General features: G+C 48.3%; 1 protein-coding gene across 1 annotated transcript in view; it reads left to right on the top strand.

Moving 5' to 3' along the window:
• Positions 1-21,011, top strand: part of Itpr2 (inositol 1,4,5-trisphosphate receptor type 2) — a 387,801-nt gene that overhangs the window by 88,421 nt on the left and 278,369 nt on the right. Inside the window, exons 8-11 of the mRNA XM_032905407.1 lie at positions 116-262; positions 2,306-2,401; positions 11,311-11,355; positions 16,640-16,791. Of these exons, the coding sequence (XP_032761298.1) occupies positions 116-262; positions 2,306-2,401; positions 11,311-11,355; positions 16,640-16,791 (440 nt within the window). The remainder of the gene's footprint in view (positions 1-115; positions 263-2,305; positions 2,402-11,310; positions 11,356-16,639; positions 16,792-21,011) is intronic.

Raw genomic sequence — 21,011 nt, 5'->3', positions numbered from 1 at the left:
CTTCAAGGGAAATTGCTGTCCCAGAGTACCGGAGCCAGAAAGGGACTGCCGGGTCTCCTGTCTGCTGGTCTCTGTGACTGTTGGAAGGTCAGCGTCTCTTCACCTGTCTCCCCAGGGTGACGTTGTGAGACTGTTTCATGCGGAACAAGAGAAGTTTCTGACCTGCGATGACTATGAGAAAAAACAGCACATTTTCCTGCGGACAACCTTGCGTCAATCAGCAACATCGGCCACTAGCTCTAAAGCACTCTGGGAGATAGAGGTGTGTACTTTTGTGGGAGTCACATATTTAGATAAAATGATAAAGATACACTAGGCTGTTTTGCTGTTATGGGCAACACTGATGGCATGTCTGTGACACGGAATGATTTTTGTGAACTAATATTTATCTCTTTGTGGCTGTGACCAACTTGAGAGGAAAATGCCACAATGGAACCCTTCATAAAGCTGAACAAATAAATCAAGGGGTTGAAAAGAGAAAAAAAGTTACATTGTGAACTCGACATTGTTCAGACCAGAAGCTGTGCAGAAACAGACCACAGAGAGCAGTGCACACTTTTTCTTTGAATGCTACTGAAATCAAGAGACTCATAGTTAACAGTGTTACTCACCAGGCTGAGATAAGAGGATAGACACAAGTTTGAAACCAGACAGGTCTCCAAGGTGAGTTCCAGGTTAGCCAGAGGTCCGGTTCAAGACTCAGTGATAGAGAAAGAGAATGTTTATGTTTCTGAAAGCTTTCCCTAATTAAACATGGCGGTGTGGTATAAGATGTGGCTTTTCATTTAAGGAACTATTCCAAGCAGTGGAGGAAATAGAACATACACAGTCCCCATACACAAGCCAGTTCTGAGATCTAATGGACACTGTAGCCTACAGCAGCAACTGTAACAATTCAAATATACCACCTCTGTCTTTCCCCCTCCTTTCCCCTCTCTACCTCCATCCTTTCTCCTCCCCCTCCCCCCTGTCCCTTTCACACAGCTGTCACTCTGTATCTTACACTGGCCTCAAACTCGGAGTGATCCTCCAGCGTCAGCCTCATGTAGAAATCAATCACAGCTGGCTCTCACTCCTTGCATTGAAGGCATATGCTTTGCAATAGTTTCCATAGTGACATAACATAAAATTGACAGGGTTTGGGATTAAAAAACGAATGAAATACACTGTATCCAAAGAACTGAAATAAGTGTCATCACATTTCACATTTAATGACTAATGTTTCTATCTGTTCCCACTCTACTTTCTGTTGTTGTGATAAACACCAGTATGAAAAGCAACTTGGAAAGGAGGAGAGAGTTGGTTTGGTTCACAGTTCTAGGTCACAGTCCATCCCCAAGGGAAGGCAGGGCAGGAACTCTCGAGGGAGCTTGAAGCAGAAGTCACGGAGGCATGCTGCTTGCTGGCTCACTGGGGCCTATGCTCAGCCTGATCTCATATGCAGCTCAGTGTTCCTGCAGAGGGAATGGTGCTGTCCATGGTGGGCTGGGCCCTCCTATGTCTATGAGTAAACCAGAAGATTCCCTACAGACATGCCTGTAGACCAATCTGATGTAGGAAATTCCTGAATCGAGGACACGCTTCCCAGGTGAATCTAGGTTGTGTCAAGTTGACAGTAAAGGCTAGGCAGCACAGCATCCACTTTTAGCATTTTTAGCAAACTTTTTGCAACCCGTCTTAGAGAGGAATAGCACAAGGTGGTCAGAGGGAGTGTTGCTCAGGTACAGGCAAAAGAGAGTGCCAAAGTAGACACGAGACCTTCAAGGAAGGGAGTAGGGGAGGCAGTAGCAGAGTGAGATAATTTGCTCTTGACAAAAATGCAAGAAAATAACTGTAACTAAAGTAGAAAGTAACAGGAAAATCAGACAAGGAGGTAAGGTTTCATGGCAGCCTGTAGGGCCTGGCTTTGATGCTGGTATTTACTCAGACTTTTCCAATTCCGTGGCCTAGTAATGATACACATTAGGCAGAGTCTCATTTTGTAGCCCAGGCTGGCCTGGGACTCACTGTGCAGCACAAAGCAACCTTGAGCACTTGGGTAGTCCTTCTGTCTCATCATCCCAAGCACTGGGATGTCACTCGTGAGCCACTATCCTCTGATAGGAGCTTTGTATTAAGACAGTGTTTACAGGCAGAGGTACCCACAAGTGAGGCACAAACTTGCTCACTGATGGAAAGTTATGTTTTTCTTCCATGTTGTTCTATGTGATGGCTCGGGCTGCACGGCAGGGCACTCTGCAGCTGGCGACACTCGCTGGCTGGCATGTAGAAACCATGTGCTCACTGAGACTCTCCTTCTCTTTAGGTGGTTCACCATGATCCATGCCGTGGAGGTGCAGGACAGTGGAACAGCCTGTTCAGGTTTAAGCATCTTGCAACTGGGAACTACTTAGCTGCAGAGGTGAGGCCTGGGCACTGTACTGTTAGTCTCTCTGAAATAATGAACAAGGAAACCCCTTTCTGCAAAATCCATTGTCTTGTCAGGGTCAGTTTATATAACTCGGTTTTTCCTATGATATTCTGGATTGGTGGTTTTGTTTTGTTTTTGTTTTTTCCTTTTGTTTTGATAAAACACTCAGACAAAAGCAGCTCAGGGGAGAAAGGAGTTCTTTTGGCTCATGGCTGAAAGGTAGGTCCCATCATCATGAAGTCAGGGAAGCAGGAACTTGAAGCAGCCAGTCAATGGTTGGAGGCAGAGATTTAAATGCTACTGCTTAGCTGGCTTTCTCCCCCTTATGCAGTCCAAGGTCCTGGCTGAGGGGATGATGCCGCCCACAGTGGGCAAGTCTTTCTACCTCAGCCTTCTCGGGCTGAACCCCCATCTGTGTGCCCAGAGACCCTTCTCTCTGCTGATACCAGAGCTTACCAAGTTGTTCACTGCAATTTACCATCACAGTTAGACCACGAATTACTATGTTTTTGTTTGTATATGTAATGTGTGTGTTTGTATGTGTTCATGTGTGTGTGGGGGATGTGTATGCATGTAGGTGTGTTGTGTATGGAGTTCACCAGTCAGCCTCATGTCTACTAAGTATTCCATCCACCTTGGATTTTGAGACAGGGTCTCTCACTTTTACTGTGCTAGCTGATTAGGCCAGGCCGGTTGGCTAGGGACCCATGTCTTTACCTTTCTAGACCTGGGGCTATAAACCCCAGGCTGGGTGTGCAACCACCTTTTCCCCTGAGGATCAGACTCAGGCCCTTATCTCTGAAAGGGGAGCACTTTATTGACAGAGCTCTCTCTCTCCAGCTCTGGCACTCAAGGTATTTTTGAGATAAAAGCATTAACCAAGACTTAAAAATCCAAACCATCACCCCAAGGCTGTGAATATAGCCCAGTGGCGGAGAACCGTACTAATGCAAGCCCTGGCTCCTCCCCCGCCCCCTCCTCCAGTATGGCAGCAACAAGCTGGCAAACGAGGTCCACTGGAATTGGGCTGCTGGTTTTCTCATGTATGCGGTCCCCGCATCTGCGTGTTCTAGACATGGTTGTTCCCTTTCGGTGTTGTGTAGCTCAGGTGGCGTTGGACCCGAGTTCTTCATCCAGCCCATCACGAGCAGCAGCTGGCTTTTACGGCTCACCCTGGAGAGGGAAGGGACTCTTCCTCAGGTGACTTCAGATTACCTTCACACAAGGAAGTGCCCGTTCTCCAGTTATGTGCCAAATAGACAGTGCCTACTGTCTAGTTGTGGCTACTAAATTAAAGTGAATGTTGGTGAGGTGAAATAGTATTTAAAAGTTGGCTTCCTGGCCATGCTATCTCCATTTCTGTTTGCTCATTAAGCATCCTATATGGGGTGTCCCAGATGGGGACATATCTGTCACTGACAGAAAGTACCACTGGGCAGGTGTGACTGCAGCTGCTGTGGAGTCCCTGGAAGACACAGAGCTGGAGGCAGGAGACAGAGGGCAGACACCACTGAGCATTCCTGAGGGCTAGGACCAAGGGGGTGGTCCTGGTGACGGCAAGGAGAGAGAGCTTGAAGAGGTTTCCAGAAGGCAGAAATCAACAGGAGCCGTAAATAGTACACGCAGGATTTCAGCTTTGCAGGGTTGGTGAGGACGGTGGCCCACCTAGAGAAACTGATAGAAGTGCCACATTGATCAATAAGGTAATTCAGTTAATTAATTAGCTTAGGTATTCTGCAAAAGAGACACGTTCCCTTAATTGTCACACCAGCCCCTCCCCTTAGTTTATTACGGTTAATTTGAGGTACTCAGAACATATCCAGGTATGTTAATGGCCTCAGGCTTCTCAGCGTTTAGGAGTTTGGGCCTCGATTATGGCTGATAGAGATGTTGGTCTCATCAGCACAAATGATGTCAACAGAGGTTCGAGAGGGTGACATGTTTAGACACCAACCTCCCAGGAGCCTGGGGGCCTGAGAAGCTGGGGCAACCAGAAACTGGAATGGGCCGAATCACAAATGCCAGGAGACAGGGCAGAGTTTCACGGGGTTTGGGGTGGGGGATGGGGGCACTACTGCACACATCAGGGTGTGGCCATGGGTGGCTTCATGCAGAGTTCTTCTGGGGAGCCCAGCTCTAGGGAGAGCAGATCCAGCTCTCACCATGCCCTTCCCAGGGAGAAGTAAAACTGATAAAAGAGAACCCAAAGGTCCAGTTGATGCTTTGTGTAGCATTTACGTAAAAATCAAGTTAGGGATTGTCCTTTTATTGCATGGAAGGGAGGCACCCAGCAGGGGACACCAGGGCCATGATCTTTTTGTGAATGTATTTTAGACATTCCTGGTCAAAAAAGATGACACAGTCCTTAGCTGCTTTTGAGTTTTTGGTTATTTACAGTGGCAAAGAGCCTAGAGAAGTACAAAGAAAAGAATCGCTTTGTCTGTGGCCCCCGGCCCACCAGAGACATCTAACCTCTCTCTGGGCCTGAATTTCCTTGGGTGTGGTCAAGGCGACCGTATATGTTATAAGGTGATCATGTATCTTATACGGAGTAAAGAAGACAGGAGCATGCAGCACAGTGTGCACAGAGTCTAAGAAACACAGCCTACTTTCCCTCTTGTAGACAGGAAGGAGAGGGTGGAGAACAGCACCCATCCCTGCCAACATCAGGGTCCTTGTAGCCAGCTATAGGCTCTGTCACAGTGTGTTTATGTGTCTGCCCATCCATCTGTGCACTGTGTGTATGTCTGTCAGTGACTGTCCTGTTCACTCTGACCAGCTCTCCACAGTGGGGAGAATGTATGTCTCATACTATAACTGACACCTGATGTTTATTTGTTAAGTAACTGTGTGTGTGTGTGTGAGAGTGTGTGTGTGTGTGTGTGTGTGTGTGTGTGTGTGTGTGAGTGTGAGTGTGTGTGTGAGTGTGTGTGTGTGTGAGTGTGTGTGTGTGTGTGTTTGTGTGTATGTGTGTTTGTGTGTGTGTGTGTGAGAGTATGTGTGTGTGTGTGTGAGTGCGAGTGTGAGTGTGAGTGTGCTTGTGTGTTGACTGACTTTGACTCCCTAGGTAGCCCAGGCTAGACTTGAACCCGTGACCATCCTGTCTCCACCTCACAGGTGGCTGGAGTTGTGGCACCAGCAGGGTCAGCTTCTGCTTGGGATAATCTGAGGGAGAAAGTGGAACAGGGCAGCTTAGTTAAGGCACTTGCCTGTTTGGAAAGGAAAATCTGCAGGCCTTTGACGTAGGAAGTGCTGTCTCTGGGAGACACCAAACAGTGTCCGATCCCGTGCACAGTCACACGTGGACACACAGAATGCTAGCACCCTGTGGCGTGAGCCAACTGCTGTAGAGGGCAATGCCCTGAGCCAGCTGGGTAAAGTGTGGTGAGCTGAGGAGGGAGGAGCTGGGAGACTGGCTGTGCCTTAGAACACTGCTTAGCCTGTTACTCTATCACAGTGTGTAGTGTATACATTTGTCTGTCTGTGCATGGTGTGTATGTCTGTCAGTGACTGTCTTGTTCTTTATAAGGGAGGGCCCTTACCTAGCTCCCCAGTATGGATAGTGTCTCACACTCAATTTACATTCACTGGATACGGGCGGCTGAATGGACAGGAGCTATGATAGCTGCAAATACAGAAGTTTCTGTCCGCAGGAAAGGGGATCCAGTGTCAGAGAGGTTGCATTTTCCTTAAAGTTAAACAAACAAACAACCCCTTAAACAAAACCCAAATATAAACCAGGGCTGGTCTTGAACTACTGTACTGGTGTCGTCTGTCAGAGGTTCTGACAGTATCTGGAGACGTTTGACTGACACAGCTGGGAAAGGGAGTGGACATCAAGGATGGCTAACACAGAGGGCTATCCCTCTCCTCCCTGACATAATTATCTAGTCCCCAAACACGGAGGCCAGGAATCCTTGCTCTACATTAATCTGAAATTGAAAGTCACTTACTGAATGCCCACTATGTGGAAGCACTGCACTGACTTGATGCTGGGGACACAGATGTTAGGGTGCCATTGCTGCCCCTAGGTTCCTGCGGCACATACATCACTGAGCTGCGGGCTCTTACTGTTTGATTGCTCCATCGTGTACGCCTGACACACCTGGCTTTGGAAACATTTAAATTATCAACGTGTATAGGTGCACGTGCTAAGGTCAGTAAATTTAAAGATGGCAACTTTAAACTAAGAACAGAAGAGAGAGAGAGAGAGACCCTACAGTTTTGCTTATGAGCCTAGTCCCCAAATACAGCCCGTTAAACCAGCGTTTAGCTATGAAGTTAAGTTATTCAGATGAACATGATGAGCTCATGGTCGTTGAGGAATCAGAGGGGCCACCAGGCAAGCAGAGCACTTCTGTGGGGCTCCCACAATCCATTGGGTAGCCGGCGCACACAGTTACAAGCTACTGGAGAACGGGCGCTTCTAAGAACATTCTGGTGAATGTAGGAAACATCAATGCTTAGGACAGCACTGGAGGCTAGAACATGAGCTTTATTCTGCAAGACCACAGAGTCCCTTACTCAGCAGGAGGAGCCCCGGCCACACAGTGTTAGCTGATGCAGATGAACTTCCCAGAAACAGAGAGAGCCAGAAAACCACCATTGAAATGTAGAAATAAGCACTTAGTTACAGAACAGAAAGTTCAGGCTTTATGTGATTACAGACATGTCCCCTGGGTCTCTTAGTGTCACTTCCATGGGACACATGGGTTAGGCAGCCGAGGTGAAGGTGGCAGATGCAGGCTGCACAGTGCGGACGTTGTGACTTAGAGACCTTGAGTTCAGCCGGTGCCTGTGGGAGAGAGAACAGCTTCCCCTGAGGAGCAGCTAACACAGCCTTGGAACCAATCCCGCCCTGTGGGAAGGGCAACACTTGGGAATCTCTGCTTCCCACCACTGCTTCAGACATTTCCACACTGCGGCGCTAAGTCACCGAAGCGACAGCTTGGTAATGCTTCTCAATGCAAGACGGAGAAAAGAATGCAAAAATAATTTTACTTGTTAAAGACTTCGTATTGCCTTTGCCTTGGCAAGACAGGGTCTTGTTTCCTTTGGACTTGAACTCGCCGTGTTTCAGAGGCTGGACTTGAAGTCCTGATACTCCCGCCTCACCTCCCAAGTGCATGCTGCCACACCTGGCCTTTATATTTCCTTTAGAGTAGCTTATCTGGGGGCCGGGGAGAGCTCAGGGGATAAGCTGTTTGCCATGAAGGCATGGGGACCTGAGTCTGACATTCGGAACCTGCCTAAAAAGAGCCAGGCTTGGAGCTTGTGCTTCTAATCCCAGCATTGGGTAGGTGGAGCCAGGCTCTGTGGCCAGCCGGCCTAGCCCATTAGGAGGGCTCTAAGTCAGTGAAATACACTGTGTCAATTAAAAAAAAAGGTGGAACACACACAGACACACACACAGACACACACACACGCACCCACACACACAGACACACAGACACACACACACACACAACCCCCCCCCCACACACAGACACACACACACACACAGACACACACAGACACACCCACACACACAGACACACAGACACACAGACACACACACACACACACACACACACACACACACACACACACACACACACACCAGTGAAGAAAACGGGTTAGCTTATTTGTTTGTAGCTTGGTCAAGCTTCCACCAGATGGCACTAAACCCTTACTTCCTAACTTCAATACTCTTAAGACACAGTTAATTGAAACCCCACCGCTAAAAAGCTGGAAGAGGACAGTCTTGGCATCTCATGCACAGAGAGTGGGGAGGCACGAGGTCAAGATCGCCCCCAGCAGCAGCTCTAAAGTGAGTCTGAGACCCACGTGAGCTATAGGAGATTCATTCTCAAAAAAGAAATCAACACCAACCAAACCAAAAAACCCAAGGCAAAACAACGATACGGAGAAGAAAAAGAAAAGCAGCCAGGGAAACGGCTCAGCGGGCAGGGGCAGATTGCTTAAGTAGGTGAAGGCGACCCCTGATCCACGGGACCGCCAGTGTGGTTGGTGCTCCTCACTCATGTTGCCAAAGGGTCTGGTGCCCTCTTCTGGTCTCCATAAGTACTGCACCTGCACGCACAAACCCATCCGCGTCCCCCACTCCCACCCAAAAGGAAGAAAGCAAGACTCTGAACTTGTATCCCGGACTTGAGTGATTTCAGTCTGTTTATTTCTGCTGTGTGAATGGAAGGCTGCCGGCATTCTGCATCTGACTCGGGACGGCTAGCGTGACTCTTGTGACGACCTGACCTTCTCTTCCCCACATTGCACTCTGTTCAATTGTGTTTTGATGAGGGAAGGCCACCTTTTCAACATTGCCAGTAACCACTACATTCTCTCATTCACTCCCACCACTCTGTGGACCCTGAATTTGATCTTGGCCATCTCACTGTCTTATAAACGCAGTAAATATTCTTAAAACTTGGGTCATTTCCCCACAGTGATTTCCTCCCCTGGTTATAGGCATTAAAACTTGAGAATCAAAATAAGCATATTTTTCCACAGCAGTTTTTATACTTAGATGCTGTCGAATGTAAACATATAAGATTGATTTTTTTTTGGTTCTTTTTTTTGGAGCTGGGGACCGAACCCAGGGCCTTGCACTTGCTAGGCAAGCGCTCTACCACTGAGCTAAATCCCCAACCCCAAGATTGATTTTTATATCACTCAATTAACAGCCATATGTGGCATGATCTTCCCTTTAGCTTAAAAGCCTCTGAGGTCCAGGGTGACCTTCCTTTCAACCTCAGAGCCTACCTGTGGGGTCTTTCAGTTTTGGCTTACATCTTGCTACCTCCAGGAGGCAGGAGAGCAGAGCTTGCCCTCACTTAGGGTGTAGCTTCTGTCCCTCAGACCTGCACTCTCTCACTCTGACATCACATGATTCTCACAGACTGGCCCTCACAGAGGGGTGTCACCTGGGTGATTGAAAACCCAGCCAGGCTCACAGTGACCGACACGTCATCTTTTTCCTCCTTTTTAAAAAAACATTATCAGTTTATGCTTTTCTGACTGACAGAGGTGACTGACAAGCAGCCAAAGACAGGGATGTGTAACCCTCGCCCATGCAGACCTATGGCCGTCATGGGTCACCCTAGGCTTGGGGCTCAGTCTCACATGTCCACAGATCTGGGGCTCAGTCATAGGCTTCACAGACTGGGGGCTCAATCCTAGGGTTTCCCCCTCCCATTCTGTAGATAAGGACTCCCAGTTCAATGGGATTGGATGACTTTCCCCAGGGCCCAGAACTTTAAAAGGCCTTACAGAACTGGGTGACCTTGAAAGGGTGACTTATGTTAGAGTGTGGCATGGTCTGGGGTAGGGTATGGGCTGCACCTCCTGGGGCAGAAGTTGTTTTGTGTTGGGCTTAGTTGGACCGATTCCCATTTTCGTGTACATCCTGCTTATGCACCTGTCATGTCGTGGTTCTGAGCTGGGGTTTACTATTGTCTGGGGCTAAGTGTTCTAGTTCAGCCTGAATGCAACTGTAACCCTTAGATATAGCTTCAGATACAGTCTAACTAACTTTGTGTTGGTTGCATTTTTGTTACTAGATAAGATATTCTAACAAAAGCGACTTAAGGAAGGGAGGTTTGTTCTAGTACATTCTGGTTCACCTGTTCCCAGATACATTCCATCAAGGCAAGGATGGCACAGTGGTGGGAGTTTGCCCTGGCTGGCCACATGGCATCCACAGTCAAAACAGCTCGATTCTTAGTTTTAGATGGTCAAGGATCAAGCCCCAGGAACAGTGTCTCTTACTTTAATGGGCTCTTCTCCCCTCAATAAGTCACACTGGTGAGGTCAGAGGCTAAACTAATCTGAGTAATCCCTCACAGATGTGCCCAAAGGTTTAGAGTCCAGATTCTGCCAAGCTGAGGATCACTATTCACAGAGCTCCATATATATATATATATATATATATATATATATATATATTGTGTGTGTGTATAAGTAGATAAATATATATATATATCTGTGATGGGATATATGTATAGTACATAATGAATATACACAATCATAATATGAAGAATATAAGAAACAAACAAAAATACAAAACCAAAGATCACGTGACCATGTATAACAGCACAGATGACATCACAGAAGAAAGTTCCTCCCTCCAGCCCATCTCTTCCACCATCTTCAGATAAGTGAGCTCTGAGCAAAGCCACAGAGTGGGCGGATTATACTTTTGTTCCGTATTTTTATTTCTTTATACAGTGCTTCAGTTGCCTTTCTAAATCCTCAGGTGCAGGGAAGCTGTCTGTCTGTCATGAGGTCCTGTTGACTCTTCTTCATAGCAGAGTGCTGGCTCTGCGTTCTCATGAAGTGTGATTCTGGTGGGCACACCACCCTTGGCTCCTTCTCCCCTCCCCACATCACAGTGTTTCTTAGAAAGCCCCTTACTCCATCTGCCCCTCTGCCTTCTGCCCTGCTACACCCTGAATTTTGCATCATCTCTGATCATGAATTTATTGGCCAGGACAGATCTCTGCTTGGCCATCCACACTTTGTCTGAGACAGGGAGACCATTACTGTCAGCTTTTGTTTGGCAAATTCTTTGGGTCTAGGATCCAGGTCAATAATGGGGCCACTGCTGGTGTTGTATTTAAGCATGTTCACATGTCACATGTGTGTGTGTGTGTGTGTGTGTGTGTGAGAGAGAGAGAGAGAGAGAGAGAGAGAGAGAGAGAGAGAGAGAGAGAAAGGGAAGGAGGGAGGGAAAGAGAGGGAGAGAGAGAAATCGAGCAAGCACATACAAGGTGCATGCTGGAATTGATCTCAGGTCATCTAGCTTTCAGGGAGGACCTTTGTCCCCTGAGCCATCTTTCCGGCCCAGGCTCAGCACATTCTTACTGGCATTTTAAATTTAAAGCAAAGTTTGCTTTGTTTTTCAGCTTAACCCTGACTATCGAGATGTTCAAAATGAAGGAAAAACTGTGGTGAGTAGACTTTCCATCAGTACATCCCAAATGTTTCACATCCTGTTTACCTGAATGAGTCAAAGATATTTTACTAACAGCATTGAAGGCTAGGACCCCAAGACAGAGTCTCTCAATTGGTCAGAGAAGCTCGGGGCTCAGGTGCTATTCCCTTCCCTGCCAGCAGGGGGTGCTGAGGGACATTCCTGCCTCTCGAAGACTGGTTATTGGAAGGCATGGAAGCTTCTGGGAAATAGGCTGGGGTGGGGGTGGGGTCTAGGTTCAGTTTCCAGAAGTGCATGGAAATACTGTCTAAAAGGCGGGGCAGTGAAATGGTTCTTGGGTGTCTACCGCTCAGCCGGAGGGTCTGAACTCTGTCCCTAAGACCCATATGATAGGAGAAAACAAACTCACAAAAGTTGTCTTCTGACTTTAACATGTGCCTTGTGGCATCTGCCCCCCCCCACCTCCATGCACATACATACACAATATTTAAATGTAATAAAAAGTTATAAAAAGGGCTGGAGGTATAGCTCATGATACAGGGTTTACACATGGGGCCGTAGGTTCAGTCCTCAGTACTGGGGCAAATGTTGCTTCTCCTAGAGGACGCCCACCAAACCTTCCCACTGTGTGGCTAAATTGTAGCTTTGCTCTGTTTCCTGCGTAGGCAGTGGCCATGCAGCTGGCTGTGTGTGTAGAGCAGCGTGGGTTTCAGGGAGCGGATAGGAAACAGGAAACAGGAGTCTGTGCTAAGCAGTAGACTCAGGGTGACGTCTGTCCGTCCGTTCTTACTAATGGAACCTTGTTTGGATGGGCTGCTGCTCTCCTCCTCGTTCCTCACCTCCACTAAAGCTGAGAAGAACACTCCCTCATTTGAGACCTTGTCCCCAGACTCCCTGTAAACACACACAGGGCTGCATTCTGGAGACGGCCAGCAGCAGAGGTCTGGTTTAATGGCAACAATGTCTCCAAAGCCCCAAGTTTGAGCATAAAGAAAATTGAGACCGTGAAGGTGTAGTCCCCGCAGGGCGGCTTCTTGTTACAGTCTGTTTGCCACATTGCAGCAATTACACTTCTGTCTGAAGAGGAAAGGAGAGGGGCTGTTAGAGTCAATCTGCAGCCTGTGACAGAGATCAATTTCCCAAAACAGAACGCCGGCTCCTCTCATGCAGAGTTCCAGTAACACGGATGGAGATGATGCTGATTTTTCTCTCAGTATTCCCCTCGTTGGCGGCTTAATGACCCACTAATATTTTTTTTTCCTGTAATTCAGAAACCTTTATCAAGACGTCGCCTTCCATCTTTGAAGCCTCAGAGGTTAATGCATGGCGTTGCAGAAATGAGGCGGTGTATGTCGGGGCTCCCATTAAGACCAAATTGCGGTGTTCACTTTACAACGGAGCCCATTATTTCCGATCTTACGAATGTACAGCTTCCCTGGGCATCCGCCGGTAAACATTGGCACAGTGTCAAGCCCAGCTGGGAACCTGAGGGTCATTATTTCTTCTCGAAGGTCCACATCTTTGAGAGGGCTCTGCAGAGGGGATTTTTTTTTTTAATTCTCTGCAATTCCATTCCTATGAGCAAACGCTGCCATATTTATGTGGGCATGGACTCTGCTTATTTTGAAGGCCGTTCTGTGTCTGAGGCTGGGGTCTCACAGCCTCTGCAATATTGACATAGTGGACCAGACGATTCTTTGTGCTGGTGTTACGGTGTTCCCTGTATGAGTAGTGGGGTGTCCTCTGCACAAGTTGTAGCGGGTGTTCCCTCAATGGTAGTGGGGCACCCTCTGGATGGCGGGGTGATGGCAGCACTGTGGGTGGTGGCAGCTTCACCCCACCCCAGCTCTCAGCTGTGACAACCAACAATGTGTCCGGAAATTGTCAGATGTCCTTTGAGCGTCAAAATTCTCCCGTGTGGCCAACTACAGACCTGCGTGTTTGTATCCATGGGAATGTTCTAGCAAAGGGAGATGGTTGGAAACATACTTTCAAATACTGTTCTGTGGAATTTGGAGATGGGGGTTTAGGATTGGTCAGACCTTCATGTTGCCATGGGTTTCACTTCAGGCTCTCTGGCAGTAAGATGTGCAGGCCCCAGAAAGCAGAAAGGATCTGTTGAAGCTCTGGGAAGGAGGCTTACAGAGATAGAGAAAGTCCTTGCAGCTTTCGTAGGCTCCCGGGAGGTGTGGCTTCCCCAAGTAGAGCTGGAGCTTGGGCAGAGGAGGGAGGGGAGAGCTATGCCTGTGATGTAGCAGCTTCCTGTAGCCTGTATCTCAGCTCCAAAAAACAGACAGGGCCTTCTCCCTGCACGTCTCAGGCTCCAACAGTATAGCCAATGTCATAGGTGATGTTTGACCTGAAGTCAGTGGCTCGCCACGAGTCAACACAAACATATTCTGGGGTGCCCTGAAGTATACCTCCCCAGGAGGGGTGGCCTGGAGCAGGAGCAGAGCCATCAGCTTCCTTGCAGCTTTGCATAAGAGCAAGTCCTTCTTGGACAGCCCTGGAGACCTGTGCTTTTCCTTCCCAGTTTTGTTTGTTTGTTTGTTTGTTTGTTTTGTTTTGTTTTTTTGTTTTTTTTAAATGCTGTCTGGGGCTGGAAGACAGCGTAGTCAGTCAAGTGCTTGCTTTGCAAGCACGAGGACCAGAATTCAACCTCAGTACCACTTAGAAATGGCTGGCTGTGGTGGTTCCTGCCTGCCACTTCAGGATTGTGGGAGACAGGCTGGGCCTTGGGGATTGCTGCCCAGCTAGCCTATCTGTTACGATCTAACTTCTAGTGAGGGACTGTGTCTCAAAAAATGAGGTTCAAGATTGACCTCTGGCATACAGACACACACACACACACACACACACACACACTCTTCCACATACATGCATACATACACACACACACTCACACACAACATTCCCACATACATACATACATACAAACATACAAACATACACACACTCACACACATACACACACTCTCACACACATACACACACTCTCACACACATATACATACATACATACACATATCCACACACATACATACACCTACATGTGAGAACATGCGTACACACTCATGCTCATACACATTCACATATACACACACATATACACACATACACATACTCATGCTCACCTACACCCATACACTCACATATACACATATACCTATTCACAGACACACACTCACACATACTCATATACACATACACTCTCACGCACTCACATACACACTCACATACACACACCCCTGAACCCACACATGAGAACATGCACACATACTTCCGTGTACACAGGCACACACACACATACACAAACTTATCTGAAACATGACTGTTTGGTAAGTGACCAGGTGGCATTCTGGGCATGAGAGAGAGAGAGAGAGAGAGAGAGAGAGAGAGAGAGAGAGAGAGAGAGAGATAGATAGATAGATAGATAGATAGATAGATAGATAGATAGATAGATAGAGCGAGCTCTTCCTGTTTCAGCCCCCTTGGTTCTTCCTCCATTTTTATGATGTCAGGCTAACTATGACGCTCCCAAAATTCTCTGCAGGGAGCTACAGTTCCCGTGTCCCTTTTCCCCATTAAAAATCGAGAGTTTTATAAGCGCAATCCACAATGCTCATGAGTTTGGACAGGATTTTCTTTATGCTGTAAAGATGCAGGCTGGCCTTTCTTGTTTATTGCAGCTACACTCATTATTACCTGTGTAACTGAGGTTTTCTGGCGACTCCGGCAGCCTTGACAGGCCGGGCTTGACATCACCGAGTGGGAGAGGACTGAGAGGGAAGAGCGGAGGGAGGGAATTTCAATGTGGCCACAGGGGAAGAGGAGCAGGTGGAAGAGACCAGTGAGCTCGGCTGTCCTCGGGGTCCTGACAGGAGCTTTGGGTCTAGATAGGGGAAGACTGGGCTGGAACTACGTAGCCCTGGCCACGGCTGGCTCCGTCTGGTTACCGCTCTCTCAGACCAGGTTCCACAGGAGGTCTGAAGACATGACCATTGAGTGCATCAATGGGTTCCCACAAAGCGATCGCTTCTGCTGAGCGTGTAGCTGAATACCCTCATTGGTACCCGCCTCGCTGGGGGACTGTGTGTCCTTTGTGGGTTTCTCTTGGAATCCAAGGTGACTGCAGGCTCCGGACAATGATGTCTCTGTGCCTTTAGTCTCTGAGGGTGAGGAGTACAGGCACTCTGAGTATGCAAGGCCAACGTGCAGGGCCAAGCAGGCTTTCTGAGCAGAAGTGAAGGACACAGACCCTCGGGGTGTGCGGCGAGGCCAGACTTCCATTCTGCCTTTCGCCAGCCTGTGGCTCAAGGGCAGAGTCTGCTTAGAAAAACAGCTTCTAGGTGCCTGGTACGCTCATAATGCATTATTCATATTTAATTGCCTAAAAATTTCCAAGGGGCAGTCTTGATGTTTACTTCCGAACTGTTTACGAAGTAGAGTTTGTTAAGTAAACTAGCCAGAGCGTGGGAAGAGTCTAAGCAGGAAGCTTCCAACAAGGCTCTCGTAAAAGTCACGCAGGCGTGTCGGATGCGCTCCTCCACACACGCAGTTGTGAAATTATTTACGTGTAGACATTTTCTCTATGCCTTAGAACTATTTTCCAAGGGCCAATGGGAAGGATGGAGAACACATTCCATGTGTTCTATGTAGTTACAATGAAGCCACAAGCCTCGAATACTGTTAATAATTTGCAGCGGCTTGTTTTAATTAACCCCAATTAGCGGGCTTTTTAAATACATGTTTTGAAAAGAACCATTGCGGTGTGAGTGTCTCGACATTTTACATCCCACCCACAGGGCACCATCCCACCCTTTCTCTACACCTTCGTCCATTCATCTCTGGACTTTGGCCATGGTGTCCCTAGCAGGTGGGAGGCTATGCTATGCTGTGGTTTCGATTTATATCCCCAACAGCTAGTGGGGTTGTGTGTGTTTTCATATAGTCATTGGGCCTGTATGTGTGTGTGTTCTGTAGCATTTAGAGAGTTCTGGTGACTGACTTAAATGTGGAGGGTCAAATCGTTATGCTGTAAATAGGTATGGGACCACCACAGAAGGAGCCATAACTCTTGTAATTAAGGGCATGCTCACCCCTCCTGGGAACATGGGCTGCGTGGCTGCCCATAACCATCACAAAGGCGGTGAGCCTCTGTCTTCTGAAGGGTGACTCGGAATAGACACCCCCGTAACCCAGTGAAGGAATGGTGGTCAAGCTCACACTTACGTCCCGATTAGCTGGGGCAGTTAAAACTGAATCTGAAGATGCTAAGTAACCTCCGACCTCTTCCGCAGAGAGACGGGGAGCTTCCAACCTCGAAGAAAAAACGCCAGGCAGGGGAGAAGATCATGTACACACTCGTCTCGGTCCCGCACGGAAATGACATCGCGTCCCTTTTTGAACTTGACGCCACAACTCTGCAGAGAGCTGACTGCCTGGTTCCGAGGTAAAGAGAAATATGAGATTAAAGAAGAAACAAATGAGTAGAAAGTTAGGCTGAGCAGATGTTTCTTTGGACAGCTCCCCCAACAGGAATCAAAAGTGTAACATTGATAGAAGTTTTGCAGTAGAAGAGACTGTGAGAGGTGGAAATGCTCTCAAAACATTCTCACTCACTCAGGTGAACGTGCAAACGTAGCTTACTTTATTCCTATAAATAATTAAAGCATACAGGACCAAGAGAGCTGTGAAAAATTTATTAGAATCACTTATTCACTTGTGTGGCCTTTGGTTACTACAACAACAATGAAAAGTAATCTAACAGCACTTTAATTCTGAACTTTGTTTCCTTCCATGTCGGATTCCCTCTTGTCTCATTTACTACTTCACTTGGTTCGTGGCTCAGCTAAGAAGTTGAGCTGTCAGTTAAGAGGACGGCCTGGCTCTGGGCATCGAAAAGAGAAACAGGGTCACCGGACCATGTGAGCTGAGGTTGATTTTGAACTTGTGGGTTACAATCAGTGCCCTAAGTCAGATCTGGTCACCTCTGCCTATTAAGCCAAATGCAAAAGTGGAAAGCAGAAAGGGGGATATATTCAGGAGAGAGGCAAGCATCTCTTTAGAGCACCATCTCCAAGAGGCCTGTAAAATGATAATGAAGTTAGGTTAGGCCAGAGGGTGCAGAAGTGGCCTCTCTAAGGAAAGACTGCATGGACTTGGTGGTTCCCATCGGAGGGGACCATCCTAGGAGGTGTTAAACTTTTTTTCATGTCCCAGACACAGCGAGTCTTGTCCGTGCTGTTAGGCCAAGCGGGGCAGCTCTAATTTGGCTGTGGTAACACAGTGTTGAAGTTGGGCCTGGAAATTGGTGGTGGTTAGCTGGGGGACCACACAAGAATGCAGACATTGCTTCCTCAGCGTCGCACAGGTTCTGTGATTACCTTGTTCATGAGGGGAGCTGCTGAGCGGTGACCTGGTGCGAGCCCCTCTCTCCTGCCCGCGTGCTCGCCAGTGTAGCCTGTGAAGAGATGACCTCTGCTGCTTTGGCCAAGCGTCTGCCTTCTCGGGCACCTTGATCATTACTCACTTTAAACCCAAGTCAGCAGAACGGGGTCTATCTTGAATTCATTGTAGGAGAGTTTCTTTTTTTTTTTTTTTTTCAGAGCTGGGGATCGAACCCAGGGCCTTGCGCTTGCTAGGCAAGCACTTTACCACTGAGCTAAATCCCCAGCCCCGAGAGTTTCTTTAAGGGAGTGGAAGGAACCCATGGTCAGGGGCATAGACCCACCCCCAAGGTTTTAAGTCTCACTGTACCAGAGCATTACAGCTAACAAAAACTTAATACTAACCACTCTTACAACCTCATCCGAAATCCTCCAATACTTTCTTTGTGCCTGCCAAGCCTCATGTCGAGTTCTTCATGACTATTACCTGCCTTCATCATGGGTAACTCTCCTGGGTCGGAGGTCAGAGGTCAGAAGCTGAGTTAGAGCAGGCCTCCTCAGACTGGCCGAGAAAGATCTGAGGAATGGGTCTGGGTCGTTCTGAGAGTAGTGAATTCAGTCTTGGGGTGAGATGTGGCCACAGCATCTCGTAAAAGCGTTACCCGGTGGATTCCAGTGTGGAACTCTGCATTTCTCAAACTTTCAGCTCATGTGGTACGAGCTTTTCCTGGAGGGATGTGAACCGATAGGTCCAAACCCAGGGCATCTACAACAGACCAAAAGGAGGGTTCCACTCAAGTCCAGTGAGAGGAACACTGAGGTTACTTATAGGAGCATGGCGAGGGGTTTCTTACAGGAATGTGGGTGGCAAGCAACTGTGTCACTGAAAAATCTGACACCAGCATGGGTGGTGACCTCCCTGTGGCTGTACAGATGGCACCCCTCCCCCTGTCAGCTGTTTACCGTGTGTATTCTAGAACTTCCCGTGACTGTATGTCGTTGGGAAATGCAGGAACAAAAGGCAGGAGTCTGAGGCGAGGGTGGAATTACCCTCCCTACCCCCAGGAGGGAACAGCAGCAAGTCCAATCCCAGCGGTCAGTCAAGCCTGTCTGACGAAGACTGTAATGTCCCTTAAGCTCAGAGGACAGAGTTCCACAGCAATGCTATAGTCGGCTGGGTGAAATGTTAACCCACATCAAACGGGATCAGCTATGGGGATCTGATACAGATAGTCTGTGACTCCTTGGTCTGCAGTGGGCCTCGAGGGCCCTTTTCTAGCGAGCCCCAAGCTAGACGTTTTGCATCAAAGGCTTAGAGCAGGGGGGACACTTGACAATCTGTGGCCACTGCTGACACCCACCTCTCCTAGACACTTGTTTAACTGGTCTGTGTTGCAACCTGGGCTTTGGGAGACAGTGACTCAGGAGGACAAGCTCATGGCTATTGTGTGCGCATGAGGCAGGGTTTGATCCTGGAGCAGGGAACGTGAAATCTCCTCTGAGCCATCATTCCACAGCAGTACCTTTGAACTATAGACAGACAGACAGACAGACAGACAGACAGAGAGACAGACAGACGGACAGACGGACGGTGTCACAGCCTGACTGCCAGCACATCTCCGTGACACAGTTCCTAAGTCCTTGCAGACTGTGCTCTCTCTCCGGGTTACCATCCCTTCAGCTTGTAACCCAGTGGTGTTGGCGGACCCAAGGGGTGCACCCAGGCTGAAGGCCTCCCTGACCTGAAAATCTAACCTGACACGACCCGGGAAGTGACAGCTTAGGAACCAGTATTGGCACCACAGTGGAAATCCTACACGCCTGGCGGTGTGATGGAATTGCAGTTAAAACACACGTGTACTTAAAACATCGTATAAAACCGCCATTGGCGAGATGGCTAAGGCACATGAATGTCATGTCTAGACTTGGGTCTCATCTCTAGATTTCTCATTATACGGCTACTCTGAAATGTTTAAAAAGCGTCTGAATCTCAACTACTCTGCTCCCAAGCTGTCTTTGTTGCTTCTGCTAGTGCAGTGAAGGGACACCATGACCAAGGCGACTTGTAAAAGTAAGCATTTTACCTGGGGACTCATGGTTCCAGAGGGTTAGAGTCCATGACCATCATGGCGGGGAGAACGGCAGCAGGCAGGCATGGTGCAGTAGCAGTTACTGAGAGCTTTCATGTTGGAAAGGAGAGGGGGAGGGAGAGGGGAGATGGTGGGGGGAGGGGGAGGGAAGATACTGGAGGTGAGGGAAGATAGTGGAGGGGCAGGGGGGGGGAGATGTGGAGGGGAGGGGCAGAGAGAGGAAAGCAGGGAGAGAGGAGAGGGGGAGAGGGAGAGGGGAGAAGGAAAAGGAGGGGAGATGGAAAGGTAGAGGTAGAGGAGAAGGAGGGGGAGAGGGGAGAAAGGGGAGAAGGAAAGAGAGAGGGAGAGGGAGAGGGGGAGGAGGGAGAGGCAGCATGCCAACAAGGCCACAGTTCGTAATCTTTCCCAAACACTTCCACCAACTGGGGACTAAGCATTCAAGCCTACGAGCCCACGGAAGCCATTATCATTTAAACAACCACACGGACACATTTCTTTGTTGTTTTAAAGATTTACTTATTTATTATATCTAAGTACACTGTCGCTGTCTTCAGACACCAGAAGAGGGCATCAGATCTCATTACAGATGGTTGTGAGCCACCATGTGGATGCTGGGAATTGAATTCAGGACCTCTGGAAGAGCAGTCAGTGCTCTTAACCACTGAGCCATCTCCCCAGCTCCCCACACAAGCATTTTGAAGATGGGAAACTCACCTGTGTTGAAAAGCGTAAGGACAGAGTAGAGAGGCTGGCCACCATGTAGTGCACGGTGCATGTGCAGTGCCCTCACTTTCCAGACCTCAGGACCCAGGGGAGAAGACAGCCACAGTAGGCAGCATCATCCCCTACTTAGAGGATTCTGGGCGTTAAAGCAGAGGTGTTTTATCTGTCTTCATGAACCAGCAAGAACACGACAATGATTGAGTTTCCCCGAGGCATTTGATGTCAGGTCTTCTGTTTGGTCCTAAAATGTTAAACTTTAGAGTGTATGAATTATGCCTCAGCTTTAGGTTGAACAATACACAACAGACCTTTTCTCTTAATAGGCACTGTGCACTCTTGTTGAAGGAGCACTGGGAATGAGATGTGAGGTAGAGAGGGCACGACGTAATGATTTGATGTTCTCTTCAGGGTCCGCTGCCATGGTGCACACACTGATAATTCTTGACTCAAGAAACAGTCAAATGCAGAAA

The sequence above is a fragment of the Rattus rattus genome, chromosome 6, assembly GCF_011064425.1.
Source record: "Rattus rattus isolate New Zealand chromosome 6, Rrattus_CSIRO_v1, whole genome shotgun sequence".
Lineage (NCBI taxonomy): Eukaryota > Metazoa > Chordata > Mammalia > Rodentia > Muridae > Rattus > Rattus rattus.
Note: the sequence above shows the minus strand (reverse complement) of the source record. Positions and strands in the feature narration are given on the sequence as shown.